This window comes from Nicotiana tabacum, chromosome 3 (genome assembly GCF_000715075.1).
Source record: "Nicotiana tabacum cultivar K326 chromosome 3, ASM71507v2, whole genome shotgun sequence".
NCBI lineage: Eukaryota > Viridiplantae > Streptophyta > Magnoliopsida > Solanales > Solanaceae > Nicotiana > Nicotiana tabacum.
In genome coordinates this window covers 57,916,088-57,936,458 of record NC_134082.1, presented here as the reverse complement: position 1 = coordinate 57,936,458, position 20,371 = coordinate 57,916,088, and the positions used below count along the sequence as shown (strand labels likewise).

The 20,371-nt window shown below is 40.6% G+C and overlaps 1 protein-coding gene across 1 annotated transcript; it reads right to left on the bottom strand.

The window, feature by feature from the left end:
* Positions 1-1,093: 1,093 nt before the first annotated feature.
* LOC142176368 (uncharacterized) lies at positions 1,094-5,729 on the bottom strand. Its single transcript, XM_075243755.1, has 5 exons — positions 5,128-5,729; positions 3,542-3,970; positions 3,025-3,115; positions 2,479-2,910; positions 1,094-1,369 (listed from the first exon to the last, which is right to left on the bottom strand). Exons 1-5 carry the CDS (start codon positions 5,727-5,729, stop codon positions 1,094-1,096), a joined length of 1,830 nt encoding a protein of 609 aa, XP_075099856.1.
* Positions 5,730-20,371: the final 14,642 nt, after the last annotated feature.

The following is a 20,371-nucleotide window of genomic DNA, read 5'->3' as shown; positions in this document are numbered from 1 at the left end:
CAAGAACCCCGCCAAAAGAGATCCATCGTTGGGACAAGTCACTTCTATTTTAACTTCCTAAAAAAACGGTTACTTTATTTCTAAAGCAACTAACACAAAACAAAAACAAACAGATAATATTCAGTAGGACAACATACAATGAAGTTTCCCCCACCCCACACTTAAAATTAAGACATGTCCCCATGGCTTGACAATATAAAAAGCAGTGAGGTAAAGAAACTTCCCTAAAGGGTCACTCTTGATCTAAAACTGTGTCTGGGTTCACGTTGCATGCGCGACCCAGTGCTCTTAACCAACCCATGAATTTCTTTTCCGACTTTACCTGTCGGTCAGCCACAACATCCATGCGGGACCCCAAGTCAGTGATGGAGGTCCGCAGGCCAGTCATTTTCCGCTCCAAAGCATCCATCTGAGTGCTCCGGCGTGGCTGTGACGATCCTGCCTCGTCCCCTCTAAGAGGGGCTGTGATCTCAGCAGCTTCAGCAATATCAAAATCATCCTCAGACTCAGACTCATCAGACGAGTCATCATTGTGTCGTACTGGCTCTCGTCCCTCGTGCCCAATTTTTCTCGCCCGGAAAGGGGTTTTTATAGGTAATTTCCCATCAACTCGAGAGTTCTCAGGAACATTAGCAAGGCGGCATAGACGGGTGACAAGCGAAGGGAAGTAGCCTTTGCTTAGTTCGGGCGATCGGATGAACATTTTTTCAGAGAGGACTCGGGTGACATCAAACCCTTGGTGAGTCATAAAGCAGTAGATCATAGCGGCCCATGGCCCATTTACATCGGTGGTATTGCCGGATGGTAGCAACCGAGTGGTGATGACAGTGAGCCAACATTTGGCCTCCCAAGTAAGAGACTTGGAATGCAGAGTCGTCGGTTGTGCTACCCATTTGGGCTGTCTGCTAGGTATACAGATGACCTCCAAAATTCTGTCCCAGTCAACCATCGGGCGACTAGCCATGATGTAATGATCATCACCCGTGAATGCGGGGAGGCGATACACTCTATGGATGACCTCTATAGCAGCATTAACCGGGGTGTTGCGCACAGTCACAACCTTGTCCTCGTGTTCTGGCAGGTTTGCATAGAATTACCTCACTAGCTGAATATTTGCTTCCTCGGGATCCTCAAAGAAGATGTCCAGCTGACACCTCCGTAGCTCATCAAACATATTAGGGCATTCCTTCACCAAAGCCTTCCTGTCGATATGGACCTCATAGAGTAACTTCTTGGCAAGTTTCTGATTGTACCTTGCCTCTGCTTCTGTAGAGACGAACCGAGTGCTATCAAACCGTGGTGCACTGGTTTGGCTCCTAGGAGCCTCCTGGGCCACTAGCAGAGGACCCGGTGTTGCGTCTCTTACGGGCTGAACTCATAATACCTGTCAAAATAGATAAACACGTATTAGGATAAGCCTAAAATGTGTGACTATGGGTGATTACTCAGACTTCACCACAACCATGTCACAATATCTCCTTATATCACCATTGAGGCAATTTCTCAAACACATTGTGGGCAAGGCATTTTCTTCATATTCATGGCCCCAAGGGAATCAAGAAAACTTTCCCAATTCAACTATCTACTACACCCACACATTCCACACTTTTTGTTAACCATCACCCACCAACAACACCATTCCAAACATTCAAAACACAGCCCCTTCACCAGACATATGCTAAAAACGAAATTACACTAAAAAGAAGAAGATGAACTAAACAAAACAAATCCTATCACTAACACTACATTAGAACAACATGAACTAGCATAATGTAACAAAAGCAATAGAAGGAAAGGAGAATGGGGGTCGGAAACATACCTTGGGGGGGGGGGAAGAAGATGAGGGGTGTTGTGAAGGAGGAAGAAGAAGAAGAGAGTATAGAGGGGAGGGTTATGGTTTAGAGAGAGAGAGAGAAGTGGGGGGAAGTGGGGATTTTAGGGGGGGATTGTTTATTTTGATATAGGTAAGAGTTTTAAAATTAAAAAGAAGAGTGGGAAAAAAAAAGAGAAAAAAAAATTAAAATATCAGCGGACGTCACCGCGGTCGACACCGCAGTCCGAGCCACGGCCGCGGTGAAAAATTGAACGTTCAGTGATTTCCGCGGTCCTGGCCGCGGTCGCGGCTGGCAAATCTTTTTTTTTACACGAAGTTACATACTACACTTACAACACATTCGTGGGTTGCCTCCCATGCAGTGCCTGATTTAACGTCGCGGCACGACGCAAGTGGTTGAGCCTTCACTCCTCATTCGCGTACTGGGGTTCTTTCAAATTGATCACCACTGTATTCCCTTTTTCTTCAGCTATTCCAAGGTAATATTTCAACCTTTGCCCATTTATTGAGAACTTGTTTGTCCCATATTATGACTCAATCTCGACAGCTCAACTTGCGAACATTTGCACCACTCTAAATGGTCCTGACCATCGGGACTTTAACTTATCCGGAAACAATCTCAACCTTGAATTATACAATAATACCTTGTCACCGTGTTTGAAATTTCTGTCCACAATGTCCTTATCATGCATCTTCTTCATTCTTTCCTTGTAGAGCCTCATGCTTTCAAAGGCTTGATATCTAAATTCTTCCAGCTCATGCAACTCTGTCAGTCGATTTTGTCCAGCTGCTTCGGGATCCATGTTCAATTGTTTCAGTGCCCACCAAGCTCGATGTTCTAGCTCCACAGGCAGGTGACATGCCTTCCCAAATACCAACTTGTATGGTGACATACCTATTGTTGTTTTGAACGCAGTTCTATAGGCCCAAAGTGCATCATCAAGCTTCTTTGCCCAATCAGTTCGTGTGGCATTCACCGCCTTGGTTAGTACACTTTTTATCTCCCTGTTGGACACTTCAACCTGCCCACTGGTTTGTGGATGGTAAGGGGTAGCCACCTTATGGTGTACATCATACTTTGCAAGCAATTTCTTGAAGGCTCTATTACAGAAGTGAGTGCCTTCATCACTGATGATCGCTCTTGGTATCCCAAATCGGGTGAATATATTCTTTTTCACAAAACCTATCACCACTCTTGCATCATTAGTGGGCAACGCTGCAGCTTTCACCCATTTAGACACGTAATCCACAACAAAAAGTATGTATTTATTGCCAAATGAGCTGACAAAGGGGCCCATGAAGTCAATCCCCCAAACATCAAACACCTCTACCTCTTGAATCGGGTTCATGGGCATCTCGTGGCGATGGGAAATGTTCCCGGTTCACTGACATTCATCGCAACCCTTCACCCATAGGTGTGCATCTCTAAACACTGTTGGCCAAAAGAACCCGGCCTCTAGCACTTTCGCAGCTGTCCTGGCTCCTCCAAAATGTCCTACATATGCTGATGCGTGACAAGCCTGCAAAACAGAAAATTGTTCTATCTCGGGGACACACCTTCAGATCATATTATCAACACAGATTCTAAACAAATAAGGCTCGTCCCAATAATACATGCGGCAATCACGATAAAACTTTTTCTTTTGGACAGATGAAAGGTCATAGGGAACAATACCGCAGGCCAGGTAGTTTGCAAAATCTGCATACCATGGCGCTTCTTCAAGACTGGCTATGAGAAGCTGCTCGTCTGGAAAGGTTTCCAGGATCTCTTCGACCTCTACTAATTTTTCAGCTCCTTCAAGTCGCGATAGATGATCAGCGACTTGATTTTCTGTGCCCTTACGGTCACAAATTTCGAGGTCAAATTCTTGCAACAGTAGCACCCAACGAATCAGGCGCGACTTAGACTCCTTTTTCTTAATTAGGTACTTGAGTGCTGCATGGTCAGTGTATACATTTACCTTGGAACCAATCAGATATGATCGGAACTTGTCAAACGCAAACACCACTGCCAACATCTCCTTCTCCGTCACTGTGTAATTGAGCTGTGCACCGCTTAGCATTTTGCTTACGTAGTAAATCAGGTGCATCATCTTATCTTTTCGCTGCCCTAAGACTGCTACTATAGCATAGTCGCTGGCATCACACATGAGCTCAAATGGTTTCTCTCAGTTGGGTGCAACAATGATGGGTGCAGTGATCAATCTCTTCTTCAATTCCTCAAATGCCAACCTGCAATCATTAGAAAACATAAAGGGCTGATCCTTTTCAAGGAGTTTGCATAATGGGTTAGCAATTTTGGAATTTATTTTTATGAAACGCCGATAGAATCCAGCGTGTCCAAGAAAACTTCTCACCGCCTTGACTGAAGTGGGCGTTGGTAACTTCTCAATCACGCCAACCTTAGCATGGTCGAACTCAATTCCTTTACTGGACACTCGATGCCCCAGGACTATACCTTCTTGTACCATAAAATGGCACTTCTCCCAGTTTAGCACTAAGTTTGTCTCCACACATCTTTTAAGCACTCTCCTTAAGTTGTGGAGACAGTGTTCGAATGAATCTCCCACCACGGAGAAATCATCCATAAAGACCTCCATAATATCCTCCATCAGGTCTGTGAAGATGGCTAACATGCACCGTTGAAAAGTCGTGGGTGCATTGCAAATCCCAAAAGGCATTCTCTGAAAGGCAAAGATGCCATACAGACAGGTGAAGGACGTTTTCTCTCTATCTATGGGGGCTATTGATATCTGATTGTACCCTGAATATCCATCCAAGAAACAGAAGTGCGATCTCCCAGCCAGCATGTCCAACATTTGGTCAATGAAAGGTATGGGGAAATGGTCCTTCCGGGTGGTTGTGTTCAATTTCCCGTAATCCATGCAGATACGCCACCCTATGACTGTACAAGTTGAGATCAACTCATTGTTCTCATTTTTTACAACAGTCATTCCCCCTTTTTCGGAACACATTGGACAGGGCTGACCCAATTACTATCAGAGATGGGGAAGATGATTCCCGCATCTAACCATTTGATTACTTCTTTCTTTACAACCTCTTTCATGTTTGGGTTCAGCCTTCGCTGGTGTTCCCTGGAAGGTCTGTGCCCCTCTTCCATGAGAATTTTATGCATACAAAAGGCTGGGCTGATACCCTTTATGTCTGCCATGGTCCAGCCAATGGCAGTCTTGTTTTCCTACAGTACTTGTACGAGCCGTTCTACCTGCACATCTAACAAACTAGATGATATGATAACAGGCAAGGTCAAATCAGGGCCTAAAAACACATACCTGAGGTGATATGGGAGTGGCTTCAGTTCCAACTTGGGTGGTTCCTCTATTGATGGCTTTGCTGGAGGAGTGGCCCTTTTTTCTAGCTCAAGGGACTCGAACTGAGGTTCCCTTGACCAAAATCCTCGGCCTTCCAGTGCCATGACCCATTCAGCTAACCCTTCACCATCCATTTCTTCTAAATTCGTTAAACATGCCTCCAATGGATCTTTTACAGTTAGGGTCATATCATCTTCTTGCAGGATTACATCCACTTCTTCCACTAGAGAGCAATTAGCATATTCACTGGGTTTCCTCATAGATTGCTGAACATTGAATATGACTTCTTCATCGTTCAATCTCATTTTTAATTCCCCAATTTCACAGTCGATCAGTGCTCTCCCCGTGGCTAAAAATGGTCTCCCTAAAATAAGGGGTATCTCCTCATCCACCTGACAATCCAAGATAACAAAGTCTGCAGGGAACATGAATTTCCCCACTTGTACCAGCACATCATCAAGAATACCAGTGGGCCTTTTCATTGTGCGGTCAGCCAGCTGTAGCAACATCGAAGTTGGCCTAGCTCTACCAATACCCAGTTTGGTGTACACAGCCAGCGGCATCAGATTTATGCTGGCTCCCAAATCACACAACGCCTTTGCAAAGGCATAACTTCCAATTGTGCATGGAATAGTGAAGCTATATGGGTCCGATATCTTTTGAGCCATCGGTTTTGCCACCACTGCGCTGCAGGTCTATGTCAAAGTTACAGTGGATAGATCCTGAAAATCAAACTTCCGTGACATTAGATCTTTCATCATCTTAGCATAACCGGGCATCTCCCTCAAGGCATCCATCAAAGGAATATTCAACTGAATTTGATGCAGCATCTCCATGAACTTCGTATATTGGTCTGCCTTCTTTTGTTTGACCAGTCTCTGAGGGAAGGGTGCAGGTATCACCCTTTGTGCATTGCTTGCTGGCTTCTCTCTGTTAGAATTTTCTGGCACAAGAGGTGCCACCTGTTCTGCAACTTGCTCATTCATCTTTTCTTTGCCTTTTTCCTCCTGACTCTGCTCAACCGCCACTTCAGTAAGTTCTGTTGGTTCCTCTACCTCTAATTGAACTGGAGTGGTTGGTGTAGTGTCCTTGCTGGCTTGTGCAATTTCCTGCTCTCTGTCTAAATCTCTCCCATTCCGGAGACTTACTGCCATCAACTGATTTGGGTTTTGGTCCTTGGGGTTTATGTTTATGTCTGCAGGCAAAGTTCCTTGAGGACGGTTGTTCAAAGCCATGGACAGCTAACCCAGCTGCGTTTCAATATTCTTTATGGCTGAATCATGCACTGCCAATTTTTCCTGCACTTTATTATTTGTCCCAATGAGTTGCTGAAGCATACCCCTGATTTCCACCATGTTGTTATCTTGCTACTGAGGGGGTGGTTGGTATGCCAATTGTTGCTGATTTTGCTGTAGATAGCCTTGTGGTTTCTGATATGGTACTGACACCAATTGGTTTTGAGGGTGAATACCCCCAGGCTGCTGCATATTAGGCCTGTACTACTAATTTTGCTGCGGTCTCCACTCCTGTGCTCCTTGCCTCTAACCCCCATAGTTGTTGACATAATTCATATCTTCCATTGCCCCTTGATTTTCACCTTCTCCGCTCCACAAACACATATAAGACTGATTAATACAAGGTGTACACAGTCCCCCATTTGTTGTATCAACAATGTGCACCTGTTTTGTACCCATCTCATCAATTTTATTTGTCAATATGCTCATCTGGGTCATGAGTGTGGCCATGTTCTCTGCATGCGAATTATTTGGGTCAAGAGGAACTGAATGCACTATGGGTGCCAGTGTTGTACCTCTAGTCATCCACCCCGAATTTTGTGACATCTTATCGAGGAGGAATTTGCACTCAGTGAATGTTTTACTTAAAAATGCACCTCCAGCTGACGCATCCACATTTGCTTTCAAATTGTCAGCTAGCCCCATGTAGAATCTTTGGCCGAGCATCTGGTCTGGAATGTCATGGTGAGGACACTTCACTAACATCCCTTTAAATCTTTCCCAAGTTTCTTGCAAGGACTCAGAGGGATGCTGCCTATACTGCAATATGTCATCAATCTGTTTTGCAGTCTTGTTAGGCGGATAGAACTTGTTCAGGAACTGCTTGACTAATTCCTCCCAGGTGGTAATAGAGTTGATAGGGAGCAAATTTAGCCAAGTTTGAGCTTCCCCGGTTACCGAGAATGGAAACAGTAGTAGCTTGATAGCTTCCGGAGTTGCATTTGGCTGCCTTTGGGTCATACAAATTGACAGAAAATTCTTCAAGTGTTGTTGTGGGTCTTCAATGTGTGACCCGGAGAACAATCCTTTATTCTGCAGCAGATGCAGCATATTGTTGGTGATCTGGAATGTCTCTGCTTGAATTGTGGGCACAGCTATGGCAGTGGCCAGATTATCAGTTGTGGGATGTGCCCAGTCATAAAGTGAAGCTTCGGGCACAAGAGGTGCCACCCTTCTGACATTTAAGTCAGCTAGCCCATTCCTGACGTTTCCGTTGACGTTATCTACGTCACCCATGTCAAATTCGAGTTGGTGTGATTGTTGAGATTGTTGAAGTCTTTTGTTGGTACGGTTCAATGCCCTGAATGTTTTCTCGGGGTCTGAGAGTCCTTTTAGCAATTGTCCAGTCGTCGAAGAACTTCTAGGCATACACCTGCTTTCCACAAGAGTTCAAACATTAGAATTTCAATGAAAAGATTGGGTATAGAGAAAACTGACTACACTTAGAATTTTTGTACTTCTCTCAATTGTAATTGATAACACCGTTAATTCCCCGGCAACGACACTAAAATTTGATAATGCCAAACTATGCCTTATACAAAGACACACACGGATGTAGCAAATATAATCTGAGTAATTCTGCCCTGAGTCGAACCACAGAGAATTAACCTATCAATTACTTTTGAGTGATTTACTAAATTCACAGAATCAACTTTTCCCAAACTTTGTAATTTACAATTGATGATATTTCTAACAACTAAAGTCTGAAAATAATTAACAGCTGAAAATTAACTATGCTTGATGTGTAAACAGTTGGAATAAGGTCTAAGGTAATTGTTTCCCCCGTTGGTGATTTCCTTGGTTGTACGTTTCTTATAGCGATGCCTTAGTTGTCTCTATCAATCTAGAACTCTCCGGCTATCATAAATCTCTCTCAAGCAATTATGATAATTTACTAGACGCGCCCTCTCAAGCTACGCTAGCTAGATTCACATTACCGTTCTTTTAGATTGCACCCGAGGTATCGTTATCTCTAATCCAATCTCTAAACCCTCGGTTATGACTCTTGTCTATACTCCGGGAGTGATGTTGTTCAAACAACTACCTAAATATGCACTCTCTCTCAAGAAGATGCATAATAAATAGGAACGGATAATTGAGGGCCCTTTCAACTAACCACAATCTAAACGTAGATGAACAAATAGAGATTAACAACCAATTCAAACTATATTAATATAACAACCAAGTCATCCCCAACGGGTTTCACCAAAACCTTAGATTAAAGTATTTAGCTACTCATGACAACGTAAGAATAAACTACGAAAATATTCATAATGGCAAATTGCAAGAAAAATAGAAGAGAATAAGAGCTATGATGTTTTGGGTGATCTCTCACACTTGTTCTTCTTGCAAAAATAATCTCAAAATAATCCCCCTTTGTTTCTTGGGCGAGTTTCCTACATCATATAAGGGTTTTACAAAAGTTTTCCCGAATTGACACTTTGGCCCCTTAACTTTCTGGACTGTGAACATGCCGCCGCGGCCGCGGCGTTGACCGCGGCGCTGACCGCGGAGAACACTGACTCCAACCGCAACGCGGACCGGGGTGGCAACCGCTGTGAGTATGCTGGGCCTTTTTGTCTCCGCTTTCCTTATTTTTTTGCTCTTTTGTGTTTGGGTACTTCTTAAGTGGGTGTTTTCTTCACGTTATTGTCTCTAAACACTTCATGTTGCTTCCTCACATCTTATATTCCCTGCGAAACCAAATAGCATTAATTAAAGCATTTTATTGACAACTTACATTATAAAACAACATCAAAGCATGGGCAATTATGGTGTAAATAACAACTATATAGCCTATTATCAAAAAGTTAAGGGCATGGAATCAAAAAACATATGAGAGAAAGAGATCCGATAAAGCAGACTTTCTTGAATCTTTGTAGTGATTTGTTGACGCTCAAAACCCCCATATTGATTCAAAGGAAGATGAAGAAACGAGAAAGAAGAAGATGAAGGAATAGAATGAGAATTTCGGAGTCTCCAAGGAAGAGAATGAGTTTATGTCTAAAGGAGATCTGATGATATCTATTTTAAAGGTTGACATGTGTCAAGATCAGAAGCCTTTAATTCTAAATTCTCAATTCCATCTGAGATGTTGGCTTATTAAGAGAAGAATGAATCACAACCATTCATTTAAAATGATACACATTTTAGATGAAAGTTTCACACGTGGATAGCACATGGATATAGTACATTGTAAAGGAATATTTCTGTTAGTTAGTTTTGCAAATAGCCAATAGGATTTAGTACAAGTGTATAGGAATATTTATTTACATTCTTTTGTATCTATACATATATTTGTATAAAAAGACCAAGTTGTGAATAAGAAAATACAGAGAAATTTCTCAATTTAAGTCTCTTTTCTTTCATGGTATCAGAGCAGATTTAAGCTCTATCCATAAACAAATCATCTCAAGTTTACATCTGATTTCTTCTCCCTTATCCATTTCTGAATTCAACCATGACTGGTACTAAAGAAACAACTGCCATCACAGCATCTGGATCCACAACCAGTGCAGTCAATAATGACTCAAATCATCCCTATCATTTGCACTCTTCTGATATTCCAGGTATGGGGCTTGTGAGTTCACCATTTGATGGAAGAGGATTTCTAGGATGGAAGAGGTCTGTCCTCATTGCAATCTCAGCCAAGAACAAACTTGGATTCATCAACGGATCTGTTGCTGAACCAGCAATGAATGATAAAGAATATCCATTGTGGAGTAGGTGCAATGACATGGTCACCTCTTGGTTGTTGAATTCTTTGACCAAAGAGATAGGTGACAATGTCATCTATTCAAGGACTGCTAAGGACCTTTGAAACAGCCTGGAACACAGGTTTGGGCAGTCTAGTGGAGCAAAACTATACCATCTGCAGAAGGAAATTTCAAAAACATGTCAGGGAAACAACAGCATATCAAGTTATTTCACCACACTTAAGAGACTATGGGATGAGCTGGATTCACTTAATTCACACTTAGGGTGTAACTGTGCATGTGTTTGTGATGGTAAGAAGAAGATGGCCGAGTTCATGGAAGATCAAAGAGTCCTTCAATTCCTAATGGCACTAAATGATGCTTATACACAAGCAAGGGGAAACATTCTCATGCTCACCCCTATGCCTAGCATGGATCAGTGTTACTCCCTCCTTTTACAAGATGAGAGCCAAAGGGAAATCTATATGAGTCCACAATACCCCACTGATGGGACTTCATTCATGGTAGGATCACAAAATAAATTTTCATAGAAAACCAACCTAGTGCAAAGAGGGTGGAATACTCAACAAAAATCAGGAAACACACGACACAAGTCTAAGCCAAAGAAGTATAAGTATAATTCTAATGTTACTTGCAGTCATTGCTCAAAGATAGGACATGTAGGGGCTGATTGCTATAGACTTGTAGGCTTTCCTGATGAATTCCAATACACCAAGGGTGGAAATTTTCAAGGAACAGCAATCAAAACAAATGCTGTAGTAACAGATCAGCAGACTGATGGAAAGTGTTCTGAGGACAATGAAGGAAGCCAAAACAGTCGGCCACAATTTTTCAGTAAGGAACATGTATCTGAGCTAGTAAACATAATCAGGCAGGTGCAGATTGGAAATACAACAAATGAAAGCTCAGAAATTAGTGCCAATGTTGTTGCTGGTACTATACTCAAATATTCATGAACATGTCTTGCTGTTTTTAATACTAAAACCTGGATAATTGATTCTGGTGCCTCAGAACATATGTGTTTTGATTATAAATCTTTCCTAAATCTATCACCCTTACCTATGACTTTACATATTAGTTTGCCTAATTCCTTTCAACTGTTTGTCACACACATAGGGAAGGTTTGCATTCAGCTTGATATGATTCTAGAAAGAGTACTTTATGTTCCATCTTTTAAGTATAACTTGTTATCTGTTCATAAGTTATGCTCTCAATTCAAATGTATCATCAACCTCACTTCTAGTGAATGTCTATTGCATGTCCTTTTAATGAGGAGGGGACAAGTTTTGGTGAAGTAAGAGATGGATTAGCCTAGAACTACAGAGTCTAGAATTCTATTTAGTAAAGATGTAGTTTCCATTCCAAAAGGAAGTAATTCCAGTTTAGTACCTAGTAAAGTTCCTTTTTCAATTCCAGTTCTAGCTAATGTTGTTCCTAATGTAACCCAATGGCATGTAAGGTGAGGGAATTTTCCCTTTTCAGTAATGAAGAAGCTCAGTTTTATTCATTTTCCTTCAAATTTTCATAATGTGTGTGACATTTGTGCTAAAGCAAGGCAAACTAGGCTCCCCTTTCCCATTAGCCAAATCAGAACATCATCTCCATTTGACCTCATTCATGTAGATACTTGGGGTCCTTTCAAGACTCCTACATACAATGGGTACAACTATTTTTTGACTATAGTTGATCATTTTAGTAGGGCTACCTGGACTTTTCTGTTAACAACCAAAAGTAATGCTTTTCCAACTTTGAAGTCTTTCTTTTCTATAGTTGAAAGGCAGTTTAGCAAGAAGGTAAAAACGGTGAGGTCAGATAATGCATGAGAGTTGGGAAAGGGAACACAAGAATTCCAATTCTTTCAAGAACAAGGGATTCTTCATGAAACCTCTTGTGTGGCTACACCCCAACAGAATGGTGTAGTTGAGAGGAAACATAGACACCTTCTGGAAATTGCCAGGGGACTAATGTTTCAATCCAAAGTTCCTATTTAATATTGGGGAGAATGTGTATTGACTGCAACATTTTTGATAAATAGGTTTCCTTCTAAGGTATTGAAAGGGAAAACACCATATGAAGTTCTATTTGGGAAAGCACCTACTTATGAGATTCTAAGGAGTTTTGGATGTTTGTGCTATGTGTCAACTCTGTCTCAACATAGAAGTAAATTTGATCTTAGAGCTAAGTCTTGTGTGTTCCTAGGATATGCTTGTCACACCTCCTTTTCACCCACGCCGCAAGGGGCGCAGAGGGAGTTTTTCCAATTAAAGGACAATCGAAACGTGTTTTGTTCATTTATTTCAAAGTCGCCACTTGGGAGATTTAGGGTGTCCCAAGTCACCAATTTAATCCCGAATCGAGGAAAAGAATGACTCTGTATTACAGTCCGCGAACTAGAAATCCGGATAAGGAATTCTGTTAACCCGGGAGAAGGTGTTAGGCATTCTCGAGTTCCGTGGTTCTAGCACAGTCGCTCAACTGTCATATTCGGCTTATTTATCTGATTTTTATACAATTGTGAACCTATGTGCCAATTTTAACTTTTAACCGCTTTTATTCAAATTATTAAAGAAAATTGAACATCGTTTAAAACATGTCTTTGGATTACGTCACATGAAATGCACCCGCAATCCTGAACACATTTGATTCGACGTTTTGGGATTTGGATTTGGGTCACATGAAATGCACACCCAAATTTAAGAAGGTAAGATTATTAAACACGTGCCTAAAGAGACTATCGTGTTATTATTTTGGGAAGGGCCGTGAAATTCGCTAAATGGCCCCTCCCGAAATCTAAGTAATTATTAACATCTATTGAGGGCCCCGCAATTTGTGCATTTTTTATTTGGCGAGACTCGTCTCATTTATTTTAAAAGGGCAATCCTAAAGTGACTACATTTCTATTTATTTCATCTCTAAAGTAAAAGAGAAAAGTCCTAATTAATTACATGCTTGAAAAGGACGTAACTTATTAGTTATTAGTTTAAGACAAATGCAAATGGAAAATTGCAATCGAGCTTGTACAAAGAGAGATTGTTTTCGTATCTTATTCTATAAGTGAATATTACTGAAAGATTAAAATTATAAATAGAATACGAAATTGACGAACAATGATATCATAAACGAACTAACTATATTTTTTTTTGATTAATTTAACTAACATTATTAGATGAAGGAGTTATTATACATATGCAATCTCATTGCTCATTAATCAGTCAACTACATTTTTATACAAAGAAAAAAAATCTATTCAAGCACAAATCTAACAGGAGGAATTTAACAGGAACAAAGCCTGGTCAACACTTCATTTCGCCTCAAGCCAAGAGTGTACAAATGTGTACCTGGAAATGGTAATACAATGAGAAAAGTAGAGAGGAAGGTCAGCAGCAGCAGTAACCAACAGCAACGCAACAACAACAACAACAATCCGAACCGGCAACGACTCAGGAAACCAAGTTAAAATTCCCAACAATAACAACAACAAACAAACCCCAGTAACTGACCCCAAGACAACTTAAGCAACCAGATATCGATCGAAACGCAAACAGAAAACAACCCAAGAATTCAGCAGTCAAGAGAATATTTGAAAGCACAACTCGACAGTTAAAGCTAAATCTCTTTTCTATTTTCAATGGAACGACACTAGTTGAACTAAACTAAACCTTAAAGACTCTCTTTCTATGTTTCTGAATTTCCTTTTAAGGTTCCCAAAAATGTCCAACCTCTTCTTATTTCCAGAATGTTCAATCCCTCTTTCTTATTTTTAGCTCCCTTTTTTCTAAGTGTCAAATGAGTCCTCTTATATCCAAAACAAGACTCCCTTTTTTTCTTTTTACCCCCTTCCTTTTTACTTTTTTCAAACTATTATTACTACCCCATTTTACCTCTTTTTTCCTTTTTTCCCAATATTCTTCTACTATGTATAACTTTTAACTTTTATTATTACCTATACTATTTCTAAATTTTACTTAAGTAAAAGCAGTCAATGCGAACCCCACGGTTCCCCCTTTTTGAGTGGTCAAAGAAGACCTCATCATTATCCCCTTTCCTTTTTACTTTACATCATTATGTCTTGTCCCCCACTACCATATGTCTTGTCCCCCACTATAATATTTTACTATTATTAGAGCTTAGTGAGTGGATCACTTAAATTAAATAAATCTGCAATTGGTTAATTCCCGTATTACCCCTAAAACTACTGTTACTGCCCAGATTCAAAAATCTGTTCAAACTTCAAAAATTATCTAAGAACTAAAATCAAATTAACAGCTACAACCAATTTACCTAATCAATTAACCAAAATATAGCAGCTATAACCAATTCTTTATCAAATTCAATCAACAAATTCAAACTAAATGGTGAACAACAAAGAAACGACCGGAATTATTTTGACTGAACAATATTTTTAAACAACATCCTATTTTCAGATTCAACAACAATAACAAAAAAGCATGTTCAAATTACTGAGTTTAAATTCAAATTAAGCTTAAATGGAACAAATAAACAGATTCAAATCACGAAATTAAATAACCAATTGAACCTCAAACTAAATCTAACAATATTACAGTCAAAACGAAGGATTCAAGTTATCAAACTAACATGTTTCTATATTAAAACTAAATCCTTTTAAATGAATAAAAACAAACTGAAGAAATAATTAATTGAACTTCAACTTAAATCTAACAACATTATAATTAAACTAACAATTTCTACATAAAAAATAAACAAGAACAAATGAAACAAACTGAAGAAAATAAAAAAACGATAAACACGAACAAAAAAATCAAACATATACTGATTTCAGATTCGAGAATATCAAAAAAAATACGGACAGGAACGAAACTTAAACCCACTAACCGGATCGGAACGACGATGAACTCGAACGAAAACAAATCTGCCCGGAAACAATTATCGCACCAAAATAACTCGACGCCGAAGACGACCACGAACGGACGATCCATGACTGGAAGATCTCGTCTCTTGCAATAAGGACGATAGGTGAGGGTGATGTGCGATGAAGAAGACGACGCCGCAGAGCAGCCATAGATGTCGAGAAAGTTGTTGGTCGACGTTACTGAGGGTCGTTTGGTGGTTGACAGACTGCTGTTCAGGTGGTCGTTGCTGGGCGATCGAACTGGAGGTCGACTGGGCAGTGTCGTCAACGACGGATGCTGGTGGTTCGACTGAAGAAGATGGTCATTTGAGGATGATGGTTAAGCTGCACACAGCAGCAGCTCACGTCGGGGAGGGAGGCAGTCATGGTCGTTCATGGCCAAGCTGTTCGACGAGGGGTGTAGATGAAGATGAAGGAGACGAAGCTGTGGTCGTTTGGAGACGGACTGGAGCTGGAGCAGCAGTGGCTGGGCGACGTTGCTGCTCGCTGCTGCTCGACGGAAAAAGGGTGGTCGATGAGGGTGGTGATGGTGAGGCAGCTGCTTCAGGTGGTCGGCGATGAGGAAGACGACGCAGCAGGGGTGGTCATTGGTTCGAAGGCAGCCATGGACGAGTTTCCATGGATGTGTGTGTTTTGGAGTTTTGGAGAAGATGAAGAGAGGGGGGGCGGATGGTTAGGGTTTTTTAGGTTAGGGAAATGAAAAATGAAAAAATGAAGAAAGGGGTTGGGTCTTTGGGGTTATGGACTGGGTCGACCCGGTTTGAAATGGACCGGGTCATAGGGGAAGGTTGGGTATCTTTGGGCTTGTGGTTTAAAATTGAAGAAAAGGCCCAATCCGGCCTTCTTCCATTTTTGTTCTTCTCTATTTATTTAATTTCCTAAATAATAAAGCTAAAAAATGGTAAGATTAAATTATAAAACCCAAAATTATCTGGAAATACTAATTAACTCTTAATAGCAATTAACACACAATTAAATAGTGATTAACGATAAAATCACACAATTTGGACATTAAATGCTAAAAATTCAACGTACATTATTTTTATGATTTTTTCATTTTGTAAAACAAACTTAATTAAATATCAAATGCAGATGCGACATATTTTTATGATTTTTTATTAATTTAACACATTAACATGTACAGGCAAAAATACAAATAATTATCAAAAAAATGTCACGAAAATTCAAAAATTGCACACAAAGGAAAATTGTTTTATTTTGAATTTTTTGGGAGTAATTCTCATACAGGGCAAAAATTACGTGCTCACAGCTGCCCCTCTTTGCCCGAAAATACGAAGAGTTTTCGTGCAAAGATAAAGTGAGCGGATACGAGCGATTTTTGCCTGTTCGGGTACTCCGTGTGAAGCATTTTTTGAAAGATTTAACTGAACCTTTGCTTCGAAGGTTTCCTACATATCCCTGGCTAAAAGGGAATCAGGTTAATGTAGTTCGGAAATATTTGGTAGCTGAGACTACCATGGGACTGTAATTTTGCTGCTACTGCTGTTACATGTTGTTGCTACTGCTTACCGACCTCCTTATTACACTGTTGATAAAAATAAAGAAGTTGTACTAAGCTATGATCTATGCATGCCGATCTCGAACTGCTTATTTCCTTCTTGTGAGCTTCTCATTATTTTTTCTTCGAATCTTGAACTGCCTCCCTCTGCTGGGGATTTTTGTTGTATTTCTCTGGGGATTTTGTTGTATTCCTCTGCTTTACTGATTTCAACAAGAATTTAAAGATAATTCAGCCTCCATTCTCCAGGCGGGCTTCTGACTTATCCAACTGCAACTTTTAAAATAAACACCTCCATTCTCCAGGCGGGCTCCTGACTTCAATCAAAATTTAAAATAAACAACCTCCGTTCTACAAGCGGGTTCCTGACTTCCTCAACTTGAAATTTAATGAACTCCGTTCTACAGGCGGGTTCCTGACTTTTTCAACTTAAAATTATAACAACCTCCGTTCTACAGGTGGGCTCCTGACTTCTTCAACTTTAAAATTATAACAACCTCCGTTCTACAGGCGGGCTCCTGACTTCTTCAACTTGAAATTTAATAACCTCCGTTCTACAGGCGGGCTCCTGACTTCTCCAACTTTCTCAAAATAATTCAGCCTCCATTCTCTAGGCGTGCTCCTGACTTCAACAGAAATTTAAAGATAATTCGGCCTCTATTCTCCAGGCGGGCTCCTGACTTCTCCAACTGCAACTTTTAAAATAAACACCTCCATTCTCCAGGCGGGCTCCTGACTTCAATCAAAACTTAAAATAAACAACCTCCGTTCTACAGGCGGGCTCCTGACTTCCTCAACTTGAAATTTAATAACCTCCGTTCTACAGGCGGGTTCCTGACTTCTTCAACTTAAAATTATAACAACCTCCGTTCTACAGGCGGGCTCCTGACTTCTCCAACTTTCTCAAAATAATTCACCCTCCATTCTCCAGGCGGGCTCCTGACTTCTTCAACTTAAAATAACAACCTCCATTCTACAGGCGGGCTCCTGACTTCAACCACTTAAAAATATAACAACCTCCGTTTTACAGGCGGGCTCCTGACTTCTACAACTTTCTCAAAATAATTCAGCCTCCATTCTCCAGGCGGGCTCCTGACTTTAACAACTTTCTCAAAATAATTCAGCCTCCATTCTCCAAGCGGGCTCCTGACTTTAACAACTTAAAATAAACAACCTCCATTCTACATGCGGGCTCCTGACTTCAACAATTTTGAAAAATATAACAACCTCCGTTCTACAGGCAGGCTCCTGACTTCTTCAACTTGAAAATAACAACCTCCGTTCTACAGGTGGGCTCCTGACTTCTTCAACTTAAAATAACAACCTCCGTTCTACAGGCGGGCTCCTGACTTCAACCACTTAAAAATATAACAACCTCCGTTTTACAGGCGGGCTCCTGACTTCTAACTTTCTCAAAATAATTCAGCCTCTATTCTCCAGGCGGGCTCCTGACTTTAACAACTTTCTCAAAATAATTCAGCCTCCATTCTCCAGGCGGGCTCCTGACTTTAACAACTTAAAATAAACAACCTCCGTTCTACAGGCAGGCTCCTGACTTCAACAATTTTGAAAAATATAACAACCTCCGTTCTACAGGCGGGCTCCTGACTTCTCCAACTTAACGTTTGACAACCTCCATTCTACAGTTGGGCTCCTGACTTTAACAAACTTCTTCCTTCAAAACTGGTGTTTTATTCCTCTGAAAACGGCTGGGGATAACACCGATATTTTATTTCACCAATATGTCATTTTCCTTCTTCAAAGACTATTTCCTTTAAAGCTGGTGCTTTCACTTCCCTGAAACCTGCCGGGAATAAAACAGCTGGGGAATTATCTTCCTCCTTTTAACAATGGTGGGGATGATATGGATTCAAAGGTCATTGCTTTTACAATTTTGGGTTATCTTGCTTCTTCCAAGATTACTTTCTTTAATGACTTGTATCTCCCTTCTTGTATACTGCTGGGGATTTTATTTCCTTCAAAACTTGTTTTATCTTCTCTCTTTCCCAAATGGCTATATGACTTTAAGAAAATTTTCGAGGCGAGAGAAAATTTTTTGCCCCAGTTTGATAATCTTTTTTGTGGCCATGTCTTCCTGCTGTCAATAATATTTCCTTTCCCTGCTTAAAAAGAGAAATTTGTTAGCTTAAAATGTGGTGAGTGGTCGTGCCACTTCTGCTGGGGATGGTTTTCCCTTTTCCTTTCCCTGCTTTGCTATAAAACTTGCTGGGGGTTGATATTATTTGCTGAGGATTATACTCCTGCTGGGGATGGTTTTTTCTTTTCTCTTCCTTCCCCGCTTTGTGTTGTCCGACCATTGTGTAACTTGTCGAGAATCTGTCGGAGTTGTTCCTGTATCTCGCAAATCTACTGGGGGCCTCTTGGAATTGATCCATAACTTTTCAACTTTTGTTCTTTCTGTTTTTCTCCGACTTCCCCTGGAAATTTGGTCCTCTTGGGATCTAGACCCATTCGTCATTTGGTCTTGTGACAAACTTCTTTTCGCTTTGTCGCCTTATCCTTGGCCTGTCCTATTCACATTTTGCTTTGCACCATTTTGGCCACTGGTAGTAAGCTCTGAAAATCCTTTTCAAAAACAAACTGCTAGGGAGGTAAATTTTAAACCAAGAAATGAAAAAGTGATGATTTCAAAAATAGAAAAAGAAGAGGTCTTTCTGAACAAATGCAGGGGACAAGAAAGAAAAGAACTTATCTGAATAATATAACCTATCCTCAACGATCATGTCGTGCATTCCAGATTAATCAACCCAGTCTATTCGTATCAATCAATCTTTCGGGCAGCTTCATCTTGTTGGGGATAAACAAACACTCAACTTTTGCCAAATGCGGACCCTTTCCGCCAATCTTGCCTTGTCGCCTCATAGTGCCCTTCGAGGGGTTTTCACTAATAAGACTCTCTCATTTCTCTCAACTCCCGTCGCCTTATGGTGCCTGTGAAGGTTTTCACCGATAAGACTCTCTCATTTTATTTTATTTTTCAGCTGGGGATTGGAGTGCTGCCGATATGACTCTCTCTGTTGGGGATTCTTTCGGCTATCAATTCATTTCCGGTTTATGATCCTCTTCTTTGCTGGGGATCAGAGTGTTGTTCCCGACTTCTGTTTGCATGACTTGGCACTTCTCGGATACTGATCGGGAGGTCTTTTTTGGACATCAATAGGGGTTTTTGTGTCTGGCTAAAAGAAAAGGCTATCAAAAATTCAAAAATAACTTTGATGGGTGAAATATTACAACTTTTGGAATCAAACCTTTTTTGAAACTTTTAAAACACAACTTCTGCCCCAGTTTTCTTGCTTGGGGGGATTTTTATTTTTTGTTACACTATGACCGAGCCGTGAGACGCCTACATATCCTTCTTTGAGGAATCAGGTCAAACGTAGTTCCCACTTCCTTTGTTTTCTTGTGACTTTTCTTTTTTCTTTATTATTATTATTTTTCTCTTTTTCTTTTTCTTTCATTTTAATTACTGATTCCAAAAGAGGGATATGAAAAAATGAATAAGGCTCAAAAGGGGAAGCAAAGGTTAAAGTGTTTGGATAGAAGGAAGAATTGCCTCCGTCATTTCATTCTCCAATAAATGCCAACCACAAATAACAATTACAATCAAAAGAAATCATATATAATATCTCTTAACTGCGTCAGAATTGATAGCCATATCGACGCATTTCCCTTCGATATCTGTTAAACATAAAGCGCCATTGGGCTTGCTTTGTTCAGATTGCGATAATCAACACACACCCTGATTTTTCCATCTTTTTTGGCC